At 40.2% G+C, this 22,114-nt stretch overlaps 1 protein-coding gene across 1 annotated transcript in view; it reads right to left on the bottom strand.

The window, feature by feature from the left end:
- MOV10 (Mov10 RNA helicase) overlaps window positions 1–22,114 on the bottom strand; it is a 129,490-nt gene that overhangs the window by 37,875 nt on the left and 69,501 nt on the right. The window contains exons 7-10 of the mRNA XM_089676727.1: window positions 19,987–20,149; window positions 17,355–17,509; window positions 9,018–9,191; window positions 6,518–6,665 (exon numbers count right to left, since the gene is read on the bottom strand). Of these exons, the coding sequence (XP_089532853.1) occupies window positions 6,518–6,665; window positions 9,018–9,191; window positions 17,355–17,509; window positions 19,987–20,149 (640 nt within the window). The remainder of the gene's footprint in view (window positions 1–6,517; window positions 6,666–9,017; window positions 9,192–17,354; window positions 17,510–19,986; window positions 20,150–22,114) is intronic.

Genomic DNA, 22,114 nt, shown 5'->3' with positions numbered 1-22,114 from the left:
GGCCTGTCGCCCCGCCTGGGGGCCCGATGCCTGTCGCCCCGCCCGGGGGCCCGGTGCCTGTCGCCCCGCCCGGGGGCCCGGTGCCTGCCGCCCCGCCCGGGGGCCCGGTGCCTGCCGCCCCGCCCGGGGGCCCGGTGCCTGCCGCCCCACCCGGGGGCCCGGTGCCTGCCGCTCCGCCCGGTGGCCCGCTGCCTGCTGCTTCGCCTGGTAATCCGATGTGCCTCTGCCCGGAGTCCTGCCCGATGTGCCTCTGCCCGGAGTCCTGCCCGATGTGCCTCTGCCCGGAGTCCTGCCCGATGTGCCTCTGCCCGGTGTGCCTCTGCTCGATGTGCCTCTGCTCGATGTGCCTCTGCTCGATGTGCCTCTGCCCGGAGTCCAGCCCGGTGTGCCGCTGCCCGGAGTCCTGCCCGGTGTGCCAGTCTTTGATATCCCGCCAGTTGCCAGACCCGGGCGGTGGAACATTTTGCCCAGCTAGGACTGTTTGGAGCGTCCTGAGGCCGCTCCTTGAGGGGGGGGTACTGTTAGGAATGGACTGGCCAGCAATGGTGGGACTCACCTGCCTTTTGATCTGCAGTACCAGGGCTGGCCAGCGGGTGCTCCCAGCAATCAGAGACTCAACCTTTCAGCCAGCTAACACCTGGAACTGATGATGCTGGGGTATTTAAGGGATGGCCAGACTTGCAGACTCGGCCTTGGTGTTGTGTTTGTCCTGGGCCCTGTATCTGTCCTGCATCCTGTTTCTGTTCCTTTGCTGACTTCTCCTGCTCTGATCCTGGCTTGTGACCCTGACCATTCCTCTGTCTGACCCTCTGTACTACGCTGCTTGCTACCTGTTCCGATCCCTGGCTTGTGACCCGGACCATCCCTCTGTCTGACCCTCTGTACTATGCTGCTTGCTACCTGCTGAACCTGGCCTGTGACCCCGACCATTCTCCGCTTGCTCCCCCTGTACCTACCTGCCCAATTGATATTGACCCGGCCTGCCTGACGACGCTTGCTTGTATATACTGTTATCTGTGGGTGGTTTGGTTTGGTTTGTTTGCACTGTATTATGTTTTAGTATTGCACTGCGTTTATGTTTGTACTGTTAGTGTTAATAAATTATATTGTTTATAACATATCTGAGGTCTGCGTTTCCCTGCTTCAGTCACACACCTCTGGTCATACCTGGGAGCCCTGACAAGTGGTCCAAAATTACTCCAGATCGTTGTGCAGGTCTGATCTGCAACTACAGGAAACGTTAGGTTGAGGTTATTGCTGCCAAAAGGAGGGCCAACCAGTTATTAAGTCCAAAGGTTCACATACTTTTTCCTCCCTGCACTGTGAATGTTTACATGTTATGTGCAATTAAACCATGGCAACATCTAATGTTTGTGTAGTATTATGTTCAGCAGACTTTGTTCTTCTATTGTTGTGACTTAGATGACGTTCAGAGCACGTTTTATGCCCAATTCATGCAAAACTCCACGTAATCCCAAGGGGTTCACATACTTTTTCTTGCAACTGTACAATGGTTAAGAAAGAAGAAGTGTTGTGGCAATTGTAACTTGGCCTAGCAAAATTCTCTTTCCTTTCCAGGACTGCACAATTTCATCTTTCTCTGCTGTTGTCATTCTGGGGCCCCCATTAGGTATCCAAAGGCACTAGTTACACTTCTGTCTGTATCAATGATCTTTGATGTGCAAATTATAATTGTCAAATAATTCTAAAACAACAAAACTACTGCTGTGTTTGAAAGAAAATTTCCAGCATACTGAAAATCTGTAATTAGAGAGGCTGAGGGACGTTTACTGAAATTATCTTTTCCCTCATGCAGACAAGAGCTGACATTTGTCTATCTGGGATAGTATGTGATGCTGGGTAATTGTTTAGAGACAGGCCAGACCATATCAAACAAAAAATTTTATGTATGCCTAACTAGAATATGTATTTAAGTAAAGCAACCAATAAACAGGTCCTATTGACCAAGGTAAAGTAATTGATTATATTGCTGATTGACATATCTCCCAACTGTCCCTTTTTTGAAGGGACTGGCCCTCGTTTTGGAACCAGGTAGTTCTGTCCCTTTTACGTCAGTTATCCTTTTTGTCTGATGCTCATATTCTTATAAAATGCATCAAAAGTACTTTACTACAATCAACCGTTCAATAAATCTATATTATTACAGTTATTATAATAATATAAAGTAGTAGTGAAAAGGGAGAATTTTTGTGTATTAATTATTTAAGGTCTGTGTACCTGGGGTCATAGCAGGAATGTTTCCATTACCTACATACTTGCGGGAGGGAAGAAATTTTAGAGGTATGGAGAGCTACCAACTCTACAGCACTATGCTCTACAGCATAACTCACTATGCACTGGAACAAGAGTCTCAACACTATAGCCCAAAGGTCACACTGGTCCACTGCAATATTTTATCCAGCCTGCAGCTAGAATCTGTGGCATGTCACAATGTGCACTGATTAAGGACAAAGGCCAACAGAAACTTCCTATGGTCTCCACTGGGGGAACTCTAATGTAAGGGGCAGTCTGATGGGGACCCTGATGTAACCCATTCTGATAGAGATTTTCTTTGCTTCAAAAATATTTGTAAAATATACAATGTGGCCTTCATACTGAAACGTTTGGAGACCCCTGCACTAGATGACTGACTAAAGTATAGGAAGCTAACTGCATAATCATCACTTTTGTACGCATATTGAATACAGTAGGTGATTTTAATATTCCCCACGGTGTAGCTTAAGGAATTTCATTAAGACTGCAGAATACCAAATTACCTTTTAGAGTAAAATAATTCTAAATCAGGCAAAAAAACTGAAATGTGCCTACCTTTGGAAAAAAAAAACAAAAAGAAAAAAACAACTTTTCATTAAATTGGTTTGATAGTAAAAATAATACATCTAACTAAATAGATACTATTTCTACATCATCATTTCATTAACAATTAAGAACCCAACCAATTGGTGCCTGCTAAATGTTACTTACTGCCCTCCCTCTTGTATAGATGTTCCACAACTGTTACAATATACACTGCTCAAAAAAATGAAACATTCAGTAAAAAAATCAATTTTCATCATAAATTTAGGCCAAAATGTATTCTGATACATGTCTTTGCGAAGATCAGAATACGTGTAAATTAATTGGTTACATACATACATACATACATATACACACACACACATACCACACACACACACAGATACACACTGGAATTTTTTTTATACTAGTAATGGTGGCAATTAGTGATAAAAGCGGGACTGCGGTGGGCATTCGGACACTGGGGGGGAACTAACTGCCACTGACATCCCCAGTGACACCAATACAGTGATCAGTGCTAATAGAAAGCACTGACACTGTACTGACACTGGGCAGAAAGGGGTTAACATCTGGGGCGATCAAAGGGTTAACTGTGCGCTGTGTGTGCTCTTTACATTGTAAGCACACTGCTTTGTAGGGCTCTGCAATGCAAAGCCATACAAAGCAGTGTGCAGGAGCCGACAGGGGAAAGATCTGTATTGTTTACATACAGGTCTCTCCCCCTTCCGTGATACACGGTGATCGCCAGTTGCTGGCGGGGAAATCGCTGGCCGGGACCCGGAGATTGACAGCCGAGACTGCCAATGGCCGCCCCATACTCGTGATTTTGCGCACACCTGCCGCCCTGTAGCAGTATTTCTGCTATAGGGCAGCGGGAAAGCGGTTAAAGGAACACTTTCAAAAAACACATCAGATCTCAATGGGGAAAAATATAATGTTAGATATCTATACTGATGTGGACTGGGTAATGTGTTAGGAACGTAAGGATGCCCCATCGTTTGATGGAATTGAAAATTATCAACCTACAGAGGACTGAATTCAAAGACACCAAGAAAATCAAGTGAAAAAATGATGCAGCAGGCAAGTCCATTTTGCTGAAATTTCATTGCAGCAACTCAAAATGGTACTCAATAGTTTGTATGGCCCCCATGTGCTTGTATGCATGCCTGACAACGTTGGGGCATGCTTCTAATGAGAAAAGAGATGGTGTCCTGGGTATTTCCACCCTGATCTAGACCAGGGCATCTCTGAGCTCCTTGACAGTCTGAGATGCAACTTGGTGGCGTTGGATGGACTGAAACATGATATCCCAGAGGTGTTCTATTGGATTTAGGTCAGGCAAGTGTGGGGCCATTCAATGGTATCAATTCCTTCATCCTCCAGGAACTGCCTGCATACTCTCGCCATATGAGGCCAGGTATTGTTGTGCACCAGGAGGAACCCAGGACCCACTGCACCAGCAGAGGGTCTGACAATGGGTCCAAGGATTTCATCCAGATACCTAATGGCAGTCAGAGTGCCATTGTCTAACCTTTAGAGGTCTGTGTGTCCCTCCATGGATATGCCTCCCCAGACCATCACTGACCACCAAAACGATCATGCTGAACGATGTTACAGGGAATATAATGTTCTCCGTGGCTTCTCCAGACCCTTTCACGTCTGTCACATGTGCTCAGGGGGAGCTCTTATCTGTGAAAAGCACAGGGTGCCAGTGACGGACCTGCCAATTCTGGTGTTCAATGGCAAATGCCAATCGAGCTCTATGGTGCCAGGCAGTGAGCACAGGGCCACTAGAGGATGTCAGACCCTCAGGCCACCCTCATGAAGTCTGTTTCTGATTGTTTGACATTCACACCAGTGGCCTGCTGGAGGTCATTTTGTAGGCCTCTGGCAGTGCTCATCCTGTTTCTCCTTGCACACAGGAGCAGATACTGGCACTGCTGATGGGTTAAGGACCTTCTATGGCCCTGCCCAGCTCTCCTAGAGTAACTGCCTGTCTCCTGGAATCTCCTCCATGCTCTTGAGACTGTGCTGGGAGACACAGCAAACCTTCTGGCAATAGCACATATCGATGTGCGATCCAAGAGGAGCTGGACTGCCTGTGCAACCTCTGTAGGGTCCAGGTATCGCCTCATGCTACCGCTAGTGACATTTACCCTAGTTAAATGCAAAACTAGTGAAAAACTAGGGAAAAAATGCCAGTGGCTTCCTCCTCTAAAACTATTCCTATTTTGGGGGTCATCCCATTGTTGCTCATTTAGTGCACCTCTTGTTAATTTCATTAACACCAAAGCAGCTGAAAATGGATTAACAACCCCCTCTGCTACTTAACTGACCAGATCAATATCCCAGGAGTTTAACTGACTTGATGGTATACTCGGATTAAAAAGTGTTCCTGTAATTATTTTGAGAGGTGAATATCCACCCAGGTATATGTGCACAATTCCACCAGGACTGTTGTTGGGCCCTTTACTAACAGTACATGTATATAATTAACAGACATGTATTATCAGCACTCTTTTTTTTTTTTTTAGACTGAGGAAAGATTAGAGCCTCTGCCAGGTTTTTACTGCTTACAATAATTTAATTTGTCTGTAATTGTAGAAACTTCTGCAATTGGACACAACAATAAATACAGCTGACAGGGTTTCCGGTCTTTCCCTACTCTACCAAAAATGTTTTTTGTCTGTGCCGCTTTTGGAGAGTTCTGTATATGTATTTAACTGAGCCCCAGATAGCAGTAAAACAAGACAACAGTTCTAATCCCTCCTCACTCTAGCCAAAGCTTAAAAAATAGCTGGGCATACACTTTAAATCATATCGAAAACCAAAACACAAAATTTAATATATTGCAGTTTACCTGTCCTTAGATGAGGTGGCTGTATTTTTTTTATTTTTTAGGGTTTTCGCCTATATTTTCACCTGGTAATTTAGGTCAACCTGCAAAAAAACAAACACTCTTCTTCTTGGCCCTTTGGGGGAAATTTGCTAAAACTGGTGCACACAGAATCTGATGCAGCTGTGCATAGTAACCAGCTTCTAACTTTAGCTTGTTCCATTGACAAGTGACAATAAGTTGACAGTAAAAAACTTAGAAGCTGATTGGTTACCATGCACAGCTGCACCAGATTTTGTGTGCGTCAGTTTTAGTAAATCTTCTCCTTTAGGTCTACACTAAAATTCTATGTTTCTATAGAGGGATTTCATATACATTGAACGTCGAACATGTCTGCCTTTGATCATATGCATCATATGGTAGATTGATGGGAATAGTAGTCTACACAGGGAAGATCAGGCATATTTTCTTTTCAGCTCACAAGAAGTGGTAAGGACCCTGCATGTGTGTTAAGATCAACACATTTTCTCTACTTAAAACTGCTCTTAGCCTGAAAAATTAAAACTAATACAGCCATCACATCTAAGGACCGGTACACTACAATACATATTTTTAGCATGGTCTCAAATTTATCTTTCTTATGCCTTGCATGCAGCTATGACTTGCTTATCCCTAATATTAGTGCAAATAGAGTAATAGTTATCTAGGACAGGAATGGGTAAAATAGGTAATAAAATAATAATCAATAAAAGTTCTGCTTTTATATTTCACTAACAACTAAAATGCGATCCTTGTGTGATTATGTATTTTTATTTAACAAAAGGAAAAGGTATTAAGACAACAACTAAGTGTTTTTCTCTTTACCTGTTTGATAGCTTCCACCAAAGTTACAGTTTTTCCAGTTCCTGGTGGTCCAAATAGGAGATAGGGTGCTGGCCTGGCTATGCCACTTACAATCTGCTTAACGGCCATGTATTGCTCTGGATTATCTTCAAGATTCCGGTCATACAGACTACACAAGAAAAAGTAAATACATACTTTTTACATTCAGGTATATTCACTGAAAAGTGAAAACAAATTAGCAAGCCCTGCATTGTGCCTTTGAAACAATTTCAAATAAAGAGGAAGCCTTTTTTCAGAATATGTACAACCAGCCCTGTCTTTAGATTACTGCAGTCTAATCACACCAAATGTGTATATTAAAATAACAGTATGCATTTACTGAAGTTTAAAAAAACAAAACAAAAACCAAAAACATGTTCATCATGTTTTTTTTTTGGGTGGGGGGGGTGTTGTGTGTTTTTTTTTTTTTTTTAGATGTGTGGATGTGTTAAAACACCCAGTGAAATAAACTAATGAAGTAAAAGTCTCCAAACACTTGGTGAGGTTTCAGATCACTAGCGCTGTGTTCAGTTGTTACTAATTTGCATATTTCTTATCACAATACCGCCAGAAAATGCCAAGCTTCCTGTTAATACCTGCCTTTAAGTGGGTGCTTTAACCACTTCCAGTCCAGACACTTTTACCCCCTTCCTGACCAATTTTCATCTTTCAGCGCTATCACACTTTGAATGACAAATTGCGTGGTCATGCAACACTGTACCCATATGAATTTTTTACCATTTTTTTGAGACAGATAAAACTTTATTTTGGTAGTATTTATTCACAGCTGGGATTTTAATTTTTTTTGCTATGTAAATGAAAATGTCCAAAAATTTTGAAAAAAAGTGTTTTTCTTATAAAATCTTGCAAATAAATAATATTTCATCATAAATCTTGGCCAAAATTTATTCCGTTATCTTTTTAGTAAAAAAAAAAAAAATAAGCCAAATTAGTTTATAACCAAAAATCATAATTTTTTTAAATTTTTTTTTACATTTTTATATTATTATTTTTTTTTTTATAAATACTGTCACCCTAGCGGTACATTGTCACCATGGTGACACTGTACTACTTTTGGGGGGTGATGAAGATTTTTTTTTTACATTGATTGCTTTTACACCCATATAGGATGTAAAAGCAATCATTTCTCTTTCTCTCTGTCTGCATTCTTGCAGCCATTGAGATCTACTGAGTGAGCTGTGATTGGTCACAGCTTGTCACATGGTACAAGGCTGTTGTGAATAGCCTTGTACAAGGCTGTTGTGAATAGCCTTGTACCATGTGATCTCTGTGATCATTCACAGATTTCACACGTAGTTAGCAATGATGTCAGAAGTGACATCTTGCTTACTACTTTGCATGTGATCACTGATTGGCCAATCAGTGATCACATGATCAGGACCTCGTACAGAGGTCCCGTCCGGCAAGCAGTGTTTCACTGTGTCCGGAGGACACAGCAGGCACCAGATTGCGGTGCTGCGCGCTCCCAGGGAGCGCGCACAAGCAGGGTGCGGGGAGGCTGTTTATAAATGGCCACCCGACCCTGCAGTGCCACCGTCTGGCCGTTTATATACAACGGCCGGTCGGGAAGTGGTTAAGCGAAAGGACCTAAAATTGCAGAATTCAATGAAGGTAATTTAGTTCCCCATGTGGAAAGCTAAACTCTCAGTTAAGAGCACTAAGTGTATTTTTTGTCTGCTGCTTTGTTCTTCTGCCATCAGTATAAATCACTTCTGACAAGTTTTCCTGAGACCAAGAGAAAAATGGTGATGGGGAAGGGCACAGCCTCTGATTGTAGGTGGATTTTTTTCATTTTTGTGTATCACCTGAGGCCAATTACTTCACTTGGTATATGCAAGGGTTTACAACCATTTAGAGACTAGGATTATAAAAAAAAAAAAAAAAAAAAAAAAAGAAGAACCGAACCAGAAAATTACAGGGTAGGGGAGGGAATCTGGGGATGAATATTTCAAGGAAAGCAGGATCCAGCAGCACAAGGGACACAACAGATTAATAGTAAGTAATGTCACTTGTGCTGATTTTTTTTATTTTTTTTTATTTAATTTTGACAAAAATAGGCTCCTTTTGAACACTCATTAGACAGAAGGCTGGCAGATACAATGTAGATGGGGCTTATTGACAGAGGTGGGACTTTTTTCTGGAAAGGCCTTTTACTTCAGATACTGAAATCTGAGGATAGCAATATTTTAAAAACGTTTCCACGCATTCAAATTACCACAGAATACGAAGAAATGTGCTGGATGTTATTGTAAGCTTGAAAGAGCAGGGCCCTCAATCCCCTCATGTTTTGCATTGTATTGGTATTGTTCTGTCACATGTTCTGTCCCCCTTTGTAATGTACAGCGCTGAGCGAACTATTGGCGCTTTATAAATACTGAATAATAATAATAATAATAATGTTAAATTACAAGGAGTGCAGGACAACAGTTGCAATCACAGTAATGTGTTTCGTAAGGTTTACCTTAGCTGGTCTAGGTTCACAATGCATTTCCTGTTTGAATATGTGGGGAAAAGGGCATCTTTCAACATTTTCTCTTTTGCTAGGTCAACGGCTCTGTGCTGAATCCTCAGTGGCAAACGATTGAAGGTAAATGTAACATCAAAGAGCATCCCACTTACAAATCTATTCACAAGTCTAAAGAGAAAAAAGCAACACTGTGTTCATTAGCAATATAACATGCAGGTTTCCAAGGCAAATTACATTATAAAAGAGAATAAAATGTTTACAAGCTGCTTTATATAAAATTATAAAATATTTCAATGGCGCTTGCACATAAAAATAGAGACGTTTCATGAGCATCTCAGAAATCCTAAAAGATCTTAAACAAGATAGATAAAGTGTTATTGTAGCAAAGGTAATTCCCCACAAAATCACTTCTCTGTAATTTCAAAGTACCAACTGTTACTTGTGCAGTAAAAGCCCTTTACCATAAAATGAAAGCAGTAAAAAAAAAAAAAAACAGAAAAAAAACCTATGCAGCAAAGATCAATACAATGTCAAAGGCATTCACTTTTGTAGAGGTATTGGTACTTTCACAAACATACTATATATTTGTGAAGAAGACTGATATTTCATGTTTCACAAAGAGCTAATTTAAAGTGACACTAAGGCTCCGTTCACATATAGGCATTTTGAGTTGCCACGATTCTGCCTGTGATGTCAAAATGCTCTGTTAAAATGTCAAATCGCAAATCAACATGTTCAGGTGCCATTCATTTCACGCAAACCAAATTCCATGACGTGCGTTGCCCAAGTTCCCAAGTTCGGGAACTTCTTTTGGGGCGATCCGGGATTTGGTTTGCATGATTGCAGCATGATTTGTCACACGACAGTCGTCAGAATTGCACCATGTTTTTAGGTGCCATTGAAATGAATGGCACCTGAACACGCTGAAGTGCTATTTGACATTTGAACAGCACATTTTTAAATCTTGGCCAGAATCATGGGGATTCAAAACGCCTATATGTTAATGGAGCCCTAAGGCCTGGTTCGCACCTATGCAGTTTTCTTCTGATCCGTTTATGTAGTGTGTTTTGCGTTTTTTGCATATGCGGTTTTGATGTTTTCATTCATTTTGTGGTTTTCACAAAAAAAGAGATCAAAACCACACTACATGCATTTCTGCTGTATGTCCACTGAAGTCTATTGAACCAAAAATGCACTGCAAGTAAAGTCCCTGATCCCTTTAAAAAATGCAGCGGCTGAAAAAAGCATAGATGTGAATGTGTCCCATTGGAAATTATGTTAAAAAGGACTGTAGTGCATTTCTGCAAAATGCACTAAACAAACACATAGATGTGAACCAGGCCTAAACTCTGCTTAAAACAAAAAAAAAATAATAATTTTCAAGTATGCATTCCTAACACACCCCAGACCCTAGATGAACTCCTCTTCTTCACACAGCAATCTGGATGTATCCCTGAACAGGGGTTCCAGTTCCTGTCACTTTAAGAGATGGACAGTCACTGGTAGGTGGTGTCAAACCAGAGTGCACCTTCCCCTATCCATCCAGGGGGTGCAGGGGTACTCACTCAGATCCTCTCCTGTATCACTGGTGGGTTGGTGGATGGAGCCAGGTGACTTGAGAAAAGGCGGATCGGGACTGCTCTGTACAAAACCATTGCAAAGAGCAGGAAAATATAACTGAACTGCATATTTCCGAGTCCCCATCAGAAGCTTCCATTACATTAGAGTCTCCCCTTATTTCAATTTCCCCCATCACAGCTTCCTCCACACATTAGTGTCCCCATTAGAGTCCCTGTTGCATCAGTCCCCATTTACTGGAGGGGAAGCAGATACTGTGCACTTTCAGCTGTAATGAAAGTATAGAGCAAAAAAGACAGTCTTGGACCAGCAATCATTGCTCTTATCAGGGGCATGCCTACAGGAGTTGCAGTTGCGACCCAACCCCATGCTACATGGGCCCATAGGGCCCCTCTGTATGCCTGGATAGGAGGAGAGGCGGGGGCGGATGCATGTAAAGGAACTGGTCTCTCCATGTTCCTCCTGAAGTTGCTGAATACATGCGGGAGGGAGGAGGAGTAGAGCAGCACTTCTCCCTGGCAGCAATAGGGTTGTTGGTTGGAATCCCAACCATGGTGCTACCAGCACAGAGTTTGCATGTTCTCCCTGTGCGGGTTTTTTCCGAGTACTCTGGTTTCCTCCTACATTCCAAAGACATGCTGCTAGGTTATTTGGCTCCTGTCTAAACTGGCACTAATATGTTCATGGATGTGAGTCAGTGACCTTTGATTGTACACTCCTTGAGGGCTAGGGACTGATGTGAATGTCTAATAAGTATATGTAAACACTGCATCAATTGACGGTGCTATATGAGTACCTGTAATAAATAAATAAGACAGCATTGAGCTGCTGCAGGAGGAACATGGAGAGATTGGTTCCTCTATATGCAGCCGCCCCCGCCGCTCCTCCTATTCAGTATTTTTCTGCTCCCCATGTGTGCTCTCCAGCCCCCCTGAACTCTTTCCCAGCCCGCTGTGCTCTCTCCTGCCCCCCCCCCCCAATCCCCTGCACCTTCCTCCCTCCCCTCTCCTGCCAGGCTACTGTGGGGGCTCTGTCAAAATAGAGAGCGGGGAAGGGGCATTTGTCATTTACTGGCCCCATACCTTTCTGAATGGAGAGTTAGTGATTTGTACCAAACACCAACTCTGTCCACTCATAACTGAAAAATTATAAACTGTGTTTACTATGTTTCAGTTTATGAATGAAGGGAAAGCTCTCTAAGAGATATTCCTATCCATTCATTCTGTGCTGCTGAAGCTGCAGAGATGGAGATTGAAATCTGTGTCCTCAATCTTCCTTCTCGGTCTCAATCTCTGTTTAGATCCCTGATATCTCACCAACGCATCTCAGCGAGGGTTTAAAAAAAAAATAGTAAAAAAAATAAATAAATTATATATATTAAAAAATAAATAAAAAAAAGGCAAAACAATGTTTCCATTGCAGCGATTCTATTTTTTTATTTTTTTCTGACATGCTGGTATTAGATCTTTCACTTGGATGTACAGCTGGATAAAAAACAAAAACTGTGTGTCTTCATTTCAGGCTGCAAAGCAACAAATGTGATTATTTTAAAAAGGGGGACAATTCTTTTATATACCCACTATAAGTAGTAGATACATTCAGTTATACCAGTATCATATGAGGGATACTGGTAATACCATCTACTAATTTTAATCAAATAAACAATAAAATTATTTCAAATAACCTTGCCTAATAAAGGAAAGGACCAAAAAATATTTAACCATGTCAATATAAAACTATACTAAGATTTTGCTTTTATAACTGGTTGATAAAACTTTTGCCTACTTTTTAAAAAAAATTTCCGCTTACAGTCTGCTTAACAAAAAATAGTTGGATACCTCAATAGCCTAAACTAAGGTTTACATACACAGTTTGATAACACATCACCAGGCCTCATCCCTTCTCCACTACATGTTCTGAAATTTCAGACAAACGTAGCATTGAAGAAGAAAATCTCTCTCCCTCCCCCCAAAATGCATACATTTTGCATTTTAAAATGCTTTTGAACCTTGAAGTGTATGATTTCATCTGTTTTCCTGCATTTTTGCATAGGTATTTACAAACCATGAAATAAAAAAGTGCAAAACATGTAAAAATGCATGCAAAGAACTCAACTGCAGGTGATGATGCATGCATACATTTCTTCGATTCAACTTTGTCCTGATGAGGTCCATGTCCTTCGTCTGGCTCTGACATTTTGTCCGGCTCAGAAGGTGAACCAGTTTGACCTGATCAAGGATATACATTTATTTGCATGACGATTGGTGTATAAAGTAATTTTTGATAAGGACTGCACTAAATCTAACACTAATTCTTTGGACAATCCTATTTGGGAGGATTTAACCATTCAGGACTTGAGATCACTTGGCGACCTCATGGAATTATTGGAGGAAGGCAACTGTGAAACCAATGATGATGTTGAAAATATTTTTGTTTTCCCTCTCCAATATCCTATAAACCTAAATCAAATTCCTTTCCTCTTTTACAAGCTAACCCTAATATTTGGGCCTTTACACAATAGGTATGTAAGGCTATTCAAGACACCTCTTGGGAGGAATTGCCTACGTCCAATTTGACACATGCTAAACAACAAGCTTTAATCGCTCTTCCAAACAACAAACACATTGTTATCAACCCCTCACACAAAATGGGGCAACATTGTAGTAATGGATTCTGACCAATGTGAACTTATGGTAACAAACATTCTGAGTAATCAAAGTTGGTACAAACCAATACCATCAAGTCGAGTTATTTAGACGATTATTGAATATAAAGCCATTATCAATCAGGCTTATTGTCGGGGAATTATAGACAAAAATACACAGAATTTTTTTAATATTAAGGACCCAAAAACTCCCACTTTATATGCTCTGCCCAAGGTCCATAAAAATGATACGAAAACTCCAGGCCGCCCTATGGTATCCGGTAAGGGGTTCCCTCACTAAAAAGGCGAGTCAATTAATTGAATACCTATATCCACGTTATCTCCTTGACTTCCTTCGTCAAGGATACGATTGATTTGTTAAAAACCTTAGATGGTATGCATGTCCCTGAGGGAGCATGGTTAGTTGCTGTAGACGTCGAGGCTCTATACAATTCAATCCCCTACGATCTAGGGATATCCACTGTCAAACCATTTTTGTCTGAACAAGGCCACTCTGCCCATCAATATAACCAATTCTAGAAATTTTGCAGTTCATTTTGACTCTCATTTTTCTATTCAAACGATCCCATTACCTCCAGGTGCATTGTGTCACTACGGGGACCCGATGTGCTCCCTTTTATGCGAACTTGTATCTGGGGGTATGGGAGCGTCAACTTTTCTCAAGAGAGGACCTCCAGGATGATGTGGATCATATAATCACCTGGCATTTCATTGACGATGTTGTGTTTATTTGGAGAGCCACCCATTCTGCTTTACAATCATTTTTGTCCAAAATTACCAATAACCAATTGAATTTGAAATTTACCGTAAATTGTGATCAAAGAGCTATCACGTTGCTAGATGTTATGATATTTAACAACGATGGTAGCATTGGCTCCTCTTTTTATCAAAAATCTACAGCAGGCAATACTATTCTTCACGCTACAAGTTCACATCCTAAGCCCCTGATATCAAGTATTCCCTGTAGTCAGTATTTTAGAATTAAATGCAATTGTACAAATTTCATGGATTTTGCTAATGAAGTCAAAGCTTTAAAGACACGCCTTCTACAGTGTGGTTATAGTAGGTCCTGCTTGAGGAAATAAAAAAAGGATGACAGGCACATGGAATAAGCAGTCCACATAATCTCTAGGCGGAGTATGGGGCCAGGAGCTGGCGGTGGAACAAACGGCCTGGAGACATCCGGCGAGCTGTGATAGAGAGAAGCAATGACTCTGGAGTGGACAAGAAGAGAAAACACAGCGCCTCTGAGTGTAGACTGTAAGATGTATTTAATGGTGAACATAAATAAAACCACTCACATGTTGATGGTAAATAGGCTCATAAGGGGTTAACAAAGCACAAGGCCTTCTAGTTGTAATCTGGAACAGTGAACAGGAATGTAGACTGGACAGCAGGGAGCACTGGAGAGGTGTTAAGTGGAGCCTGTAGTGCAAGCCTCTGTACATTCCCTTCTTTGTGTTCTTTTCTCTCTCTTTTTAGTTCCATTGTGATTTATACATAGCATGTACTCCATTTGACTATCAAACACATCACGACATACAAATATACAACGCTTTCATATATATATCTTTTAGAAGTACATTTTCTTCTTGTCCCTGCTTGAGGAAAGCCTATAATCGAGATACAAACCTTAACAGGTTTCAATTAATTCACCAATCTAAAACTCGATCACCTTCTTCAACTACTAGAGTTATTACTCGTTTTTTAGGCCAAGAGGATTTAGTGCGTGATATTTTTGGAAAATTTTGCTATTTGTTGCAGGCAGATGATACAGTTTCCAAATATATTGGCCCTTCACCCCAGATTACATTTCACAGATCCAAATCCTTGAAGGATCAATTGGTACAGAGTCATTATATTAGAAAAGATTTACTCAAATCTAAAATCAAGGGGAACATCGCCCTCTGGTAAATGTAATTATTGTTGTTATTTGTTAAAGGCTACTGCTGTTAATCTACCTAACGGACGTGTGTACACACCAAGATGCTCAGTCAATTGTCAAACTATTGGTCTGGTGTATTTAAGGTTTTGTGACTGTGGGGCATTTTATGTGGGTAAAACCAAATTAATGTTTTTTGAGCACATTCGATTCGTGTTTCATATTTCCTGAATAAACAATAAAAGACCTGAAACACCTATCAGTAGACATGTAGGTCTTTACCACAACTACGACCTATCAAAAATAAATGTTTTGCTCTAGAGCACATCCCTATCCATGAGAGAGGCGGGGAGGAGGACAATCTTCTTTTGCAGCGTGAAACCAAATGGATTTTTACTCTGCAGGCCACTAAACCTCCAGGTTTAAATGACTTTATAAGTTTAAAATCTTTTTTATAGTTCCAATATCTTAGTTGGGTTTGTTCCTATCAATGGCTTTCTATTCATGATCCTATAGATGTTCTCTGCCCTCCATTAATCTAGATATGTATTTTTACATTACCAATGTTTTTATCCTTGAAGGGCATCTTTATTCGGTCTAAGTATTTTATGTATATTGTACCCCTTTTTTATGGATATTCTTCCGTTTTCAACCTGGACGTTTGGCGCTTCGATGGATGATTTGCATCTTATAGGATGTCCACCTAGTCTTCCTTGTATCACTTAGATGGATTTATCTATACCTCATAGTAATCTATGTGCATTGTGGGCCAGCATTGACCCATCATTACATCTAACTATTGTGGCCTGTTGTACCTTTTGAGCGGTAACAAGTACTTTTTTTGTCTGTTCATTGGAGGGCGGACGTGACATCCTATACAGGCGCTGGCGTCGCTAAGTCAGTGACGTTGGTTTTGGCGGAAAAAAAACATTATTTAAAGGAACTGACTTGGTTTGTTTGTTGTGTGATGGGGAGGTGGTGTTGTGGCATTGGAGCATGCTGTGGTGAGACCTGATAGATATCTGTCCAGGCTGGCGACTGGCATTCAACTATAGGTCTCCCACTATTATTTAAATTAATGTTCTTTTGAGGTTTTTTTGTTTTTTAGCATTGGTCTTTTTTGAGGATTGGGCTTCTATGGAGCCTTGGTTTACCGCTGCCACCTCTCCTTTAGGTTTTTGCGAATTACATAATTGAGGTAAATTCAATATTATCCCCATCATGAATGTTCCTATCATTGGCAGGTTGATTGCTTTTACCTGATCTCTGCTTTTAATTTACCATATATATTTTGTTTCAGTGTTCTATTTGGACCGGTATCTCTGGCCTTTTCCTTGATGTATTGCCACTGTTATGGCGGTGATAAGTAGTGTTCATTGAGTAGTATTTCTATGATATCTCCATTCTAATAGGTATAAAACTAAGGTTCTTTCTGCTTTAAGATGTTAACCAAACCTATGATATTGGGTGGCAGTTGATTTTCTTTTTCTGTATATCTTTGCAGTTAGCCTATGGGTTCCCTTACCAACCATCTGAGCTGTCTTTAGGTCCAAGTTGATTGAACTCTTTGTTCTTTGAAACTACTTATTAATGGTCTTACAGACATTTCATACAATTGAGCCAGTTATGTATTTGCTGGTAATTACCCTTCATCGATTTTCTGAGTTAGGTTTATGTTATATGTGACAATATGTTTGTTTGTTTTTTTTATTAATTTACATAATTTGGTTATTTGATTTGTTAAGATGATTATTGTTATGTATTATATTTTGTAATTCGCATGATTTGTTGTTGTAGGTGCTAGATTTAATGTCCCCTGAAGAAGCCTTAAAATAGACAAAACATGTTGAGAAGTAATTCACCAGATATAAAATACTCTAACAAGTACAATTACCAATTTTGGACACTCAAATTTATATGTTATACATGTGAATGTTAAATGATTGTAATAAATGCTTTATTTTTTATAACTTTCTCATTATTGTTGGCACCCTTAAAGTCCTGATCATCTTTTTTCAGTGAGGAGTTCACTCTCCTCCTCTTTATCTTTCTTTGTATCCCTCCTCCCTTCTCTTGCATTATGTAAAAATGCATGTGAACAACTCAACTGCAGAGGATGATGCATGCATTTTATTGCAAAATTATTAAGGTCAACAAGGTGCAATTAGTTATTGTATATTAAAAACACAAATGGAGAAATACTTACTGATGGGAAAATCCAAGTCTGACTCTCTCTAATTCAACACCATGCACATAACCTTTATAAGAAACTTTTTCAGGTGTCTCTGGCTCTTCAGACAAACTCACAAATAGGTGGTCTCCCTTTAATACTGAAGGTCTATTTTCAGCCACACCAGGGACCTATGGCAGGAAAAAAAACAAAAAAACAAAAGATTCAGAATTTTTAACCTTTTCATCTTATATGAGCTATTCACATGTAGCGCCTTTCTAGATAGTCAGGGGGAGCTAGTGCTCAGTTTTTAGTCAGTGGCTGAGTAACAGCTTGAGTGCAATAGCAGGGCTGAATTTGGATCAGGGCTGAGAGGCTCTTCAGGTCAGTTCCCTGATCCTTCACCCAGATCTAGGATCATGGAGAACATTTTAGAAGCAGTGGGCAAGTGTGAGGAGGGGCTGGCCTGCACACTTAGGGGACCCTGGTCAATCCCCAAGCAGGAGGTTTGGCATGGGGCCAGGGCAGCCCTTAATTGTGATAGAGCCTGCTCAGCAGGAGAGTTCAGGTGGAAGATTGTGAAGGCAAGAGCTGGAGAGTGGAGCCTGGGATGTTTACGGTCTCTGAAGTGCAAATATGAAAGGAAATGCATGTTGCCTGGCTGTGCAGGACAATAGGGGGACCTAAATCTTCAGCAACTCCTATGGGGTAGTGCCATACAAACATAAAACAAAATATTCATCACACCCAATTCTAGCTATGCTGGATGACTAAAATAGGAATGCAGAGGGTAGTTATATGTTGCTCCTATTTCCAGTTTCTGCTGTCACTTGCACGTAGGGGGGCAAATGTTGACCATACTACATTTTGACAGACCCTGAACTCAACTCAGAGAAATATGAAGGCCATTATTTCAGATATTCTTATGAAAATGATAGTTGCCTGGTGGTCTCTGACTTTACTAACATGAGTCACTTACTAAAAGCAAACATGAAGCAAGTCAGTATACCCAACCTGCATCCTTCTTGCTGGATATTCAGCCAGAGAGTACAGAACAATTGCATCCTCCTGACTGTAAGGCAATAAGCATTAACAAAAGGAGTGTTCAACAATGACAGTTTTCATAGTTCTATCTTCAACTCTAATTCACCTCTGCAGCTGTAGACATTGTGGAGATATTCACCTTCAAAGTTTAAAACAGAGGCACTGAAACCACAGCTTCTTTCAACTTATTTTCTTTGGGAGGCAGGATATGCAAGCTTGCCAGCCTTCTACTATAAACAAACAGCTGTAAGAAACCAACTGAAGCACAACTTCAAAACCTATGTTTGAGATCTTAGAAGATGCATTACTTTACCGTAGTTGAAACTACAGAGGTCAGTGAGGGCTTGCTAACCCATTCACGCCTGGAGATAAAAAAAAAAAAAAAAACCTAAAGTAGACTTATAATCAAAACTTTGTTTTTTTTCCATTTTGGATAGAGTAAGGGAGGATTATAACTCCTGTCAGTTTTTTGGCATCTGTGTCCCATTGGATAGATTTACTTTCACTGCCTGTCCTATAGCCACAATAGGAAGCGAGAGAAAATCCCTGCAAATTAGGAGAATCCATTTGGGCCCCTCAGGTCACCAGAACTAGTGTCCCAATTGGAAGATTTCCCCTCTATTGCTGTCCTGGGGACAACCCAAATTGTGGTATTTTCTTTTACTTTCACTTTTGATGATAACGGTAAACAGGACAAAGAGAGAGGACTAATCTCTAAATGAGAGAGCAATAAAAACCAGATATTCTAATCTATCTCGCCTCTGTCCAAAATTAAAAAAAAAAAATTTGCCTTTAGTTATACTTTTACATCAAAATTTTGGCTTGTGTAAGTAAAACCAGTACATATAGTCTTAATTCCCTAGCATATCCAGACAAATTATACCTTGTGGGTTTTTTTTTTTTTTTAAGGACTTTAATTGTGCTTCATTTTGGTGATAAATAGCAATGGTGGCCTCCTGATTTTTTTCCTATTATGAATAGGAAAACCCGCCCAAAAGAAAAAAAAAATATATTCCTAAATTTAGCTATACATTTCTTGTCATTATAATGGCCCACAACCACAGAAAACCCTGAAATAAATTCTCTTAAAAAAACAATGTGCATTTTGTTTGTTTTTTAACCTAATTTTACACACCAACACTAACCTATTTTTTTATCCTACTTAAAAACACATGGATTGTGACCTTTGACTCTGACCCTAATCTAGATCATGCCCTATTCTAAAACACTTCTATATTTAACAAATACCCCCCCCTTTTTTTTTTTCTACAAGTACATTGTATTTTATTCTGGCTCCTGATCATTAGACGGAGACCCGGGCTCGTTGGTGACAGCTCAATCTTCATGATGGAGCACATTTCCCGCATTAAAGCCAAATACACATATGAGATACTTCAGAAGGCGGCCCACCTCTGTGAAGCAGAATATATGTGTGAGTTTGGTGTAAACGGGTTAATCAAAATATACAGACTTTGGTCTGGGCACAGGTACACTTTGAACCTTTTCTTTTTGAAGGTTTAACTAAACATTTGCCTGACCTTCGATGCCTAAGAGGCAGCCATGTTAAAAGTTTAACAATAACTTGATCCTGGATCTCTCCAGTGATCTAAAATAGTGCAATTACATCAAGAGTTAGGATGTGTCTGTCTTTTGGATGCGGTTGCATTTTTTGTTCTTTCTGGTCATATCTTCGGATGTCAATCTCCATTTGTATTTCTTCAAGGTGCAGTAGCATGTGGAACTTCTCACTGTAATTGTTGAAGTCTGAGGCTGATAACAGCAGGTTCCTGAAATGGGAATGCTTAAGGTAACCATACATGTTAAAAACAAACAGAGATGCAAGTCAAGAAATTTGAGAGAGAGAGTTAAAAGATCCTGTGACTAGGCCTTATGCTTACCTTAATAAAGCTTTTACTATAATGTTAATATTACTTACTATTCCTACCTGTGATGTATCTTTCAGCATAATAACTGCAAACTTATAGCTGCCAGAAAAATTAGACCTAGGTGAAAGAGCTGAGAAAGTGAGGAATCCAATATATCAGCAAGGGTCAGATTTCTTAATTTTCTAGTACCTATAATTTTGTAGTTCCTAAATGAAATGATTTAGATGTAAAGGGGCACCCACACTCTTTACTTCTTGGGGTTGCAGTCATTCATAGTCAGTCATAGAATGAGAACTAAGAGGAGGAGAGGTAACACACAAGATATATTTTTAATCTCAGCTGCTACAATTTAATGATGGGCTTCATGAATTTAGTAAGGTTTGCCATTCACATGAACACCATAATTTGCGAAAATATCATGCCTAATTACATTTACCCAGCAAATATAAGAAAATTTCCAGATTTTTCTGCAAGAATCCCAGCTCTCCTGGGACAGGAGTCTTTTTTATTTTTGCTTTTTTTTAAATTTGGATGTTGGTGCACTGTCTGGAGCACTATCTTTTTCCTTCCAGGGTTTCATTAGGTTACCACAATAGATTTGGTAGGGCTGGTAGATTTTATAGTGAATGCCTTTTGCGACTATCTCTGCCATTTTGCTGGATATTGCACTCAATAGTTGTAAACAATAAAAGAACTCAATCACAATTCAATGGCCAGGCTGCAACTTTCTGACCTTGGTGGACTAATTTTATAATTGGTTTTGAGCCTCTTGTGTAGCCTTTAAATGCTTTCTGACTATGAGCATCACGTTTGCCATTCAGCCCTGTATTTGCACACGGTGTTCAACTATGTTCTGATAGGGTGTATTCTCATTTCCATGCCTCTAACCACATCCAGTAGTCCATGGGGGTGTTGACTGTAAACCAACTCAAAGGGTGAGATCCCCATGGATACCTGGGAGATCTCCCATATGACAAATGACAAAATGAGGCAGTAATAATTCCCTTTAGGGTTGTATTGAACCACTCAATTAACCCATTAGTTTGGTGATGATACATAGAAATCCATATTTGCTCAATTTTAAACAGCTTGCAGAGCTCATTCATAACATTTTTAATAATTTTATTTTTATTAAAGGTTTTGTAGGTTAAAAAAAAAAAGAACAAAAAAAACACAAAAAAGGCAGCAGCCTTACATTCCCATAATATAGTATCAGTGAGCAGCATTCACATGCCAAGCAGATACAGTATATACAAAGAAATACAAAAACACAAGAAAGACGGGTAAAACAAGTATTTCAAGCTAGTATCCAAGAAGTATGTGTAGTGCTAATCTCTCCCCACTACTCAAATGGGCGAAGAGGGGAGCGATAAAGTTCTATCTAAAACTTAACAAGAAGTATGCAGGAGAATAATACCACTGCCCCACCCAGGTTAAATTGTTAACATAACTCAACTAGAGCATGCCCTTTTTACAGTGTACAACTACTATATAGAACAGCTAGCTCTGTGTTCCAGTTTGCTTAAGTTACACTGATATCTTCACTTAAAGAAGCCAAGTAGCTTACTAGCAGTAGTAACATTGAAGTATCTGAATTGACACTAGTGCTAGGGGAGCCAGGTCAGTCACCTCCAGTCATGGGTCCCAAAGCTTTTAAAATTTTGTTGTATACCTATTGGAGTGTACATGCGGGAAGCAATACGTGGGACGGACTATTAGGAGACTTCGTGATAGATTGAGGGAACACCTTAAGAATATTAACAAGGGGTTCAAGGAACATTCACTTTCCTTACATTTCCGTCAAGCGCATAATAAGAACCCACATGGCTTGAGATTTATAGGAATTGACACAATACATAAACACTG

Source organism: Staurois parvus, unplaced genomic scaffold (assembly GCF_062004578.1).
Source record: "Staurois parvus isolate SC_StPar_1 unplaced genomic scaffold, SC_StPar_1.0 ptg000172l, whole genome shotgun sequence".
Taxonomy (NCBI): domain Eukaryota; kingdom Metazoa; phylum Chordata; class Amphibia; order Anura; family Ranidae; genus Staurois; species Staurois parvus.
The sequence above is the reverse complement of the archived record's forward strand: the minus strand, read 5'-3'. Positions and strand labels throughout refer to the sequence as shown.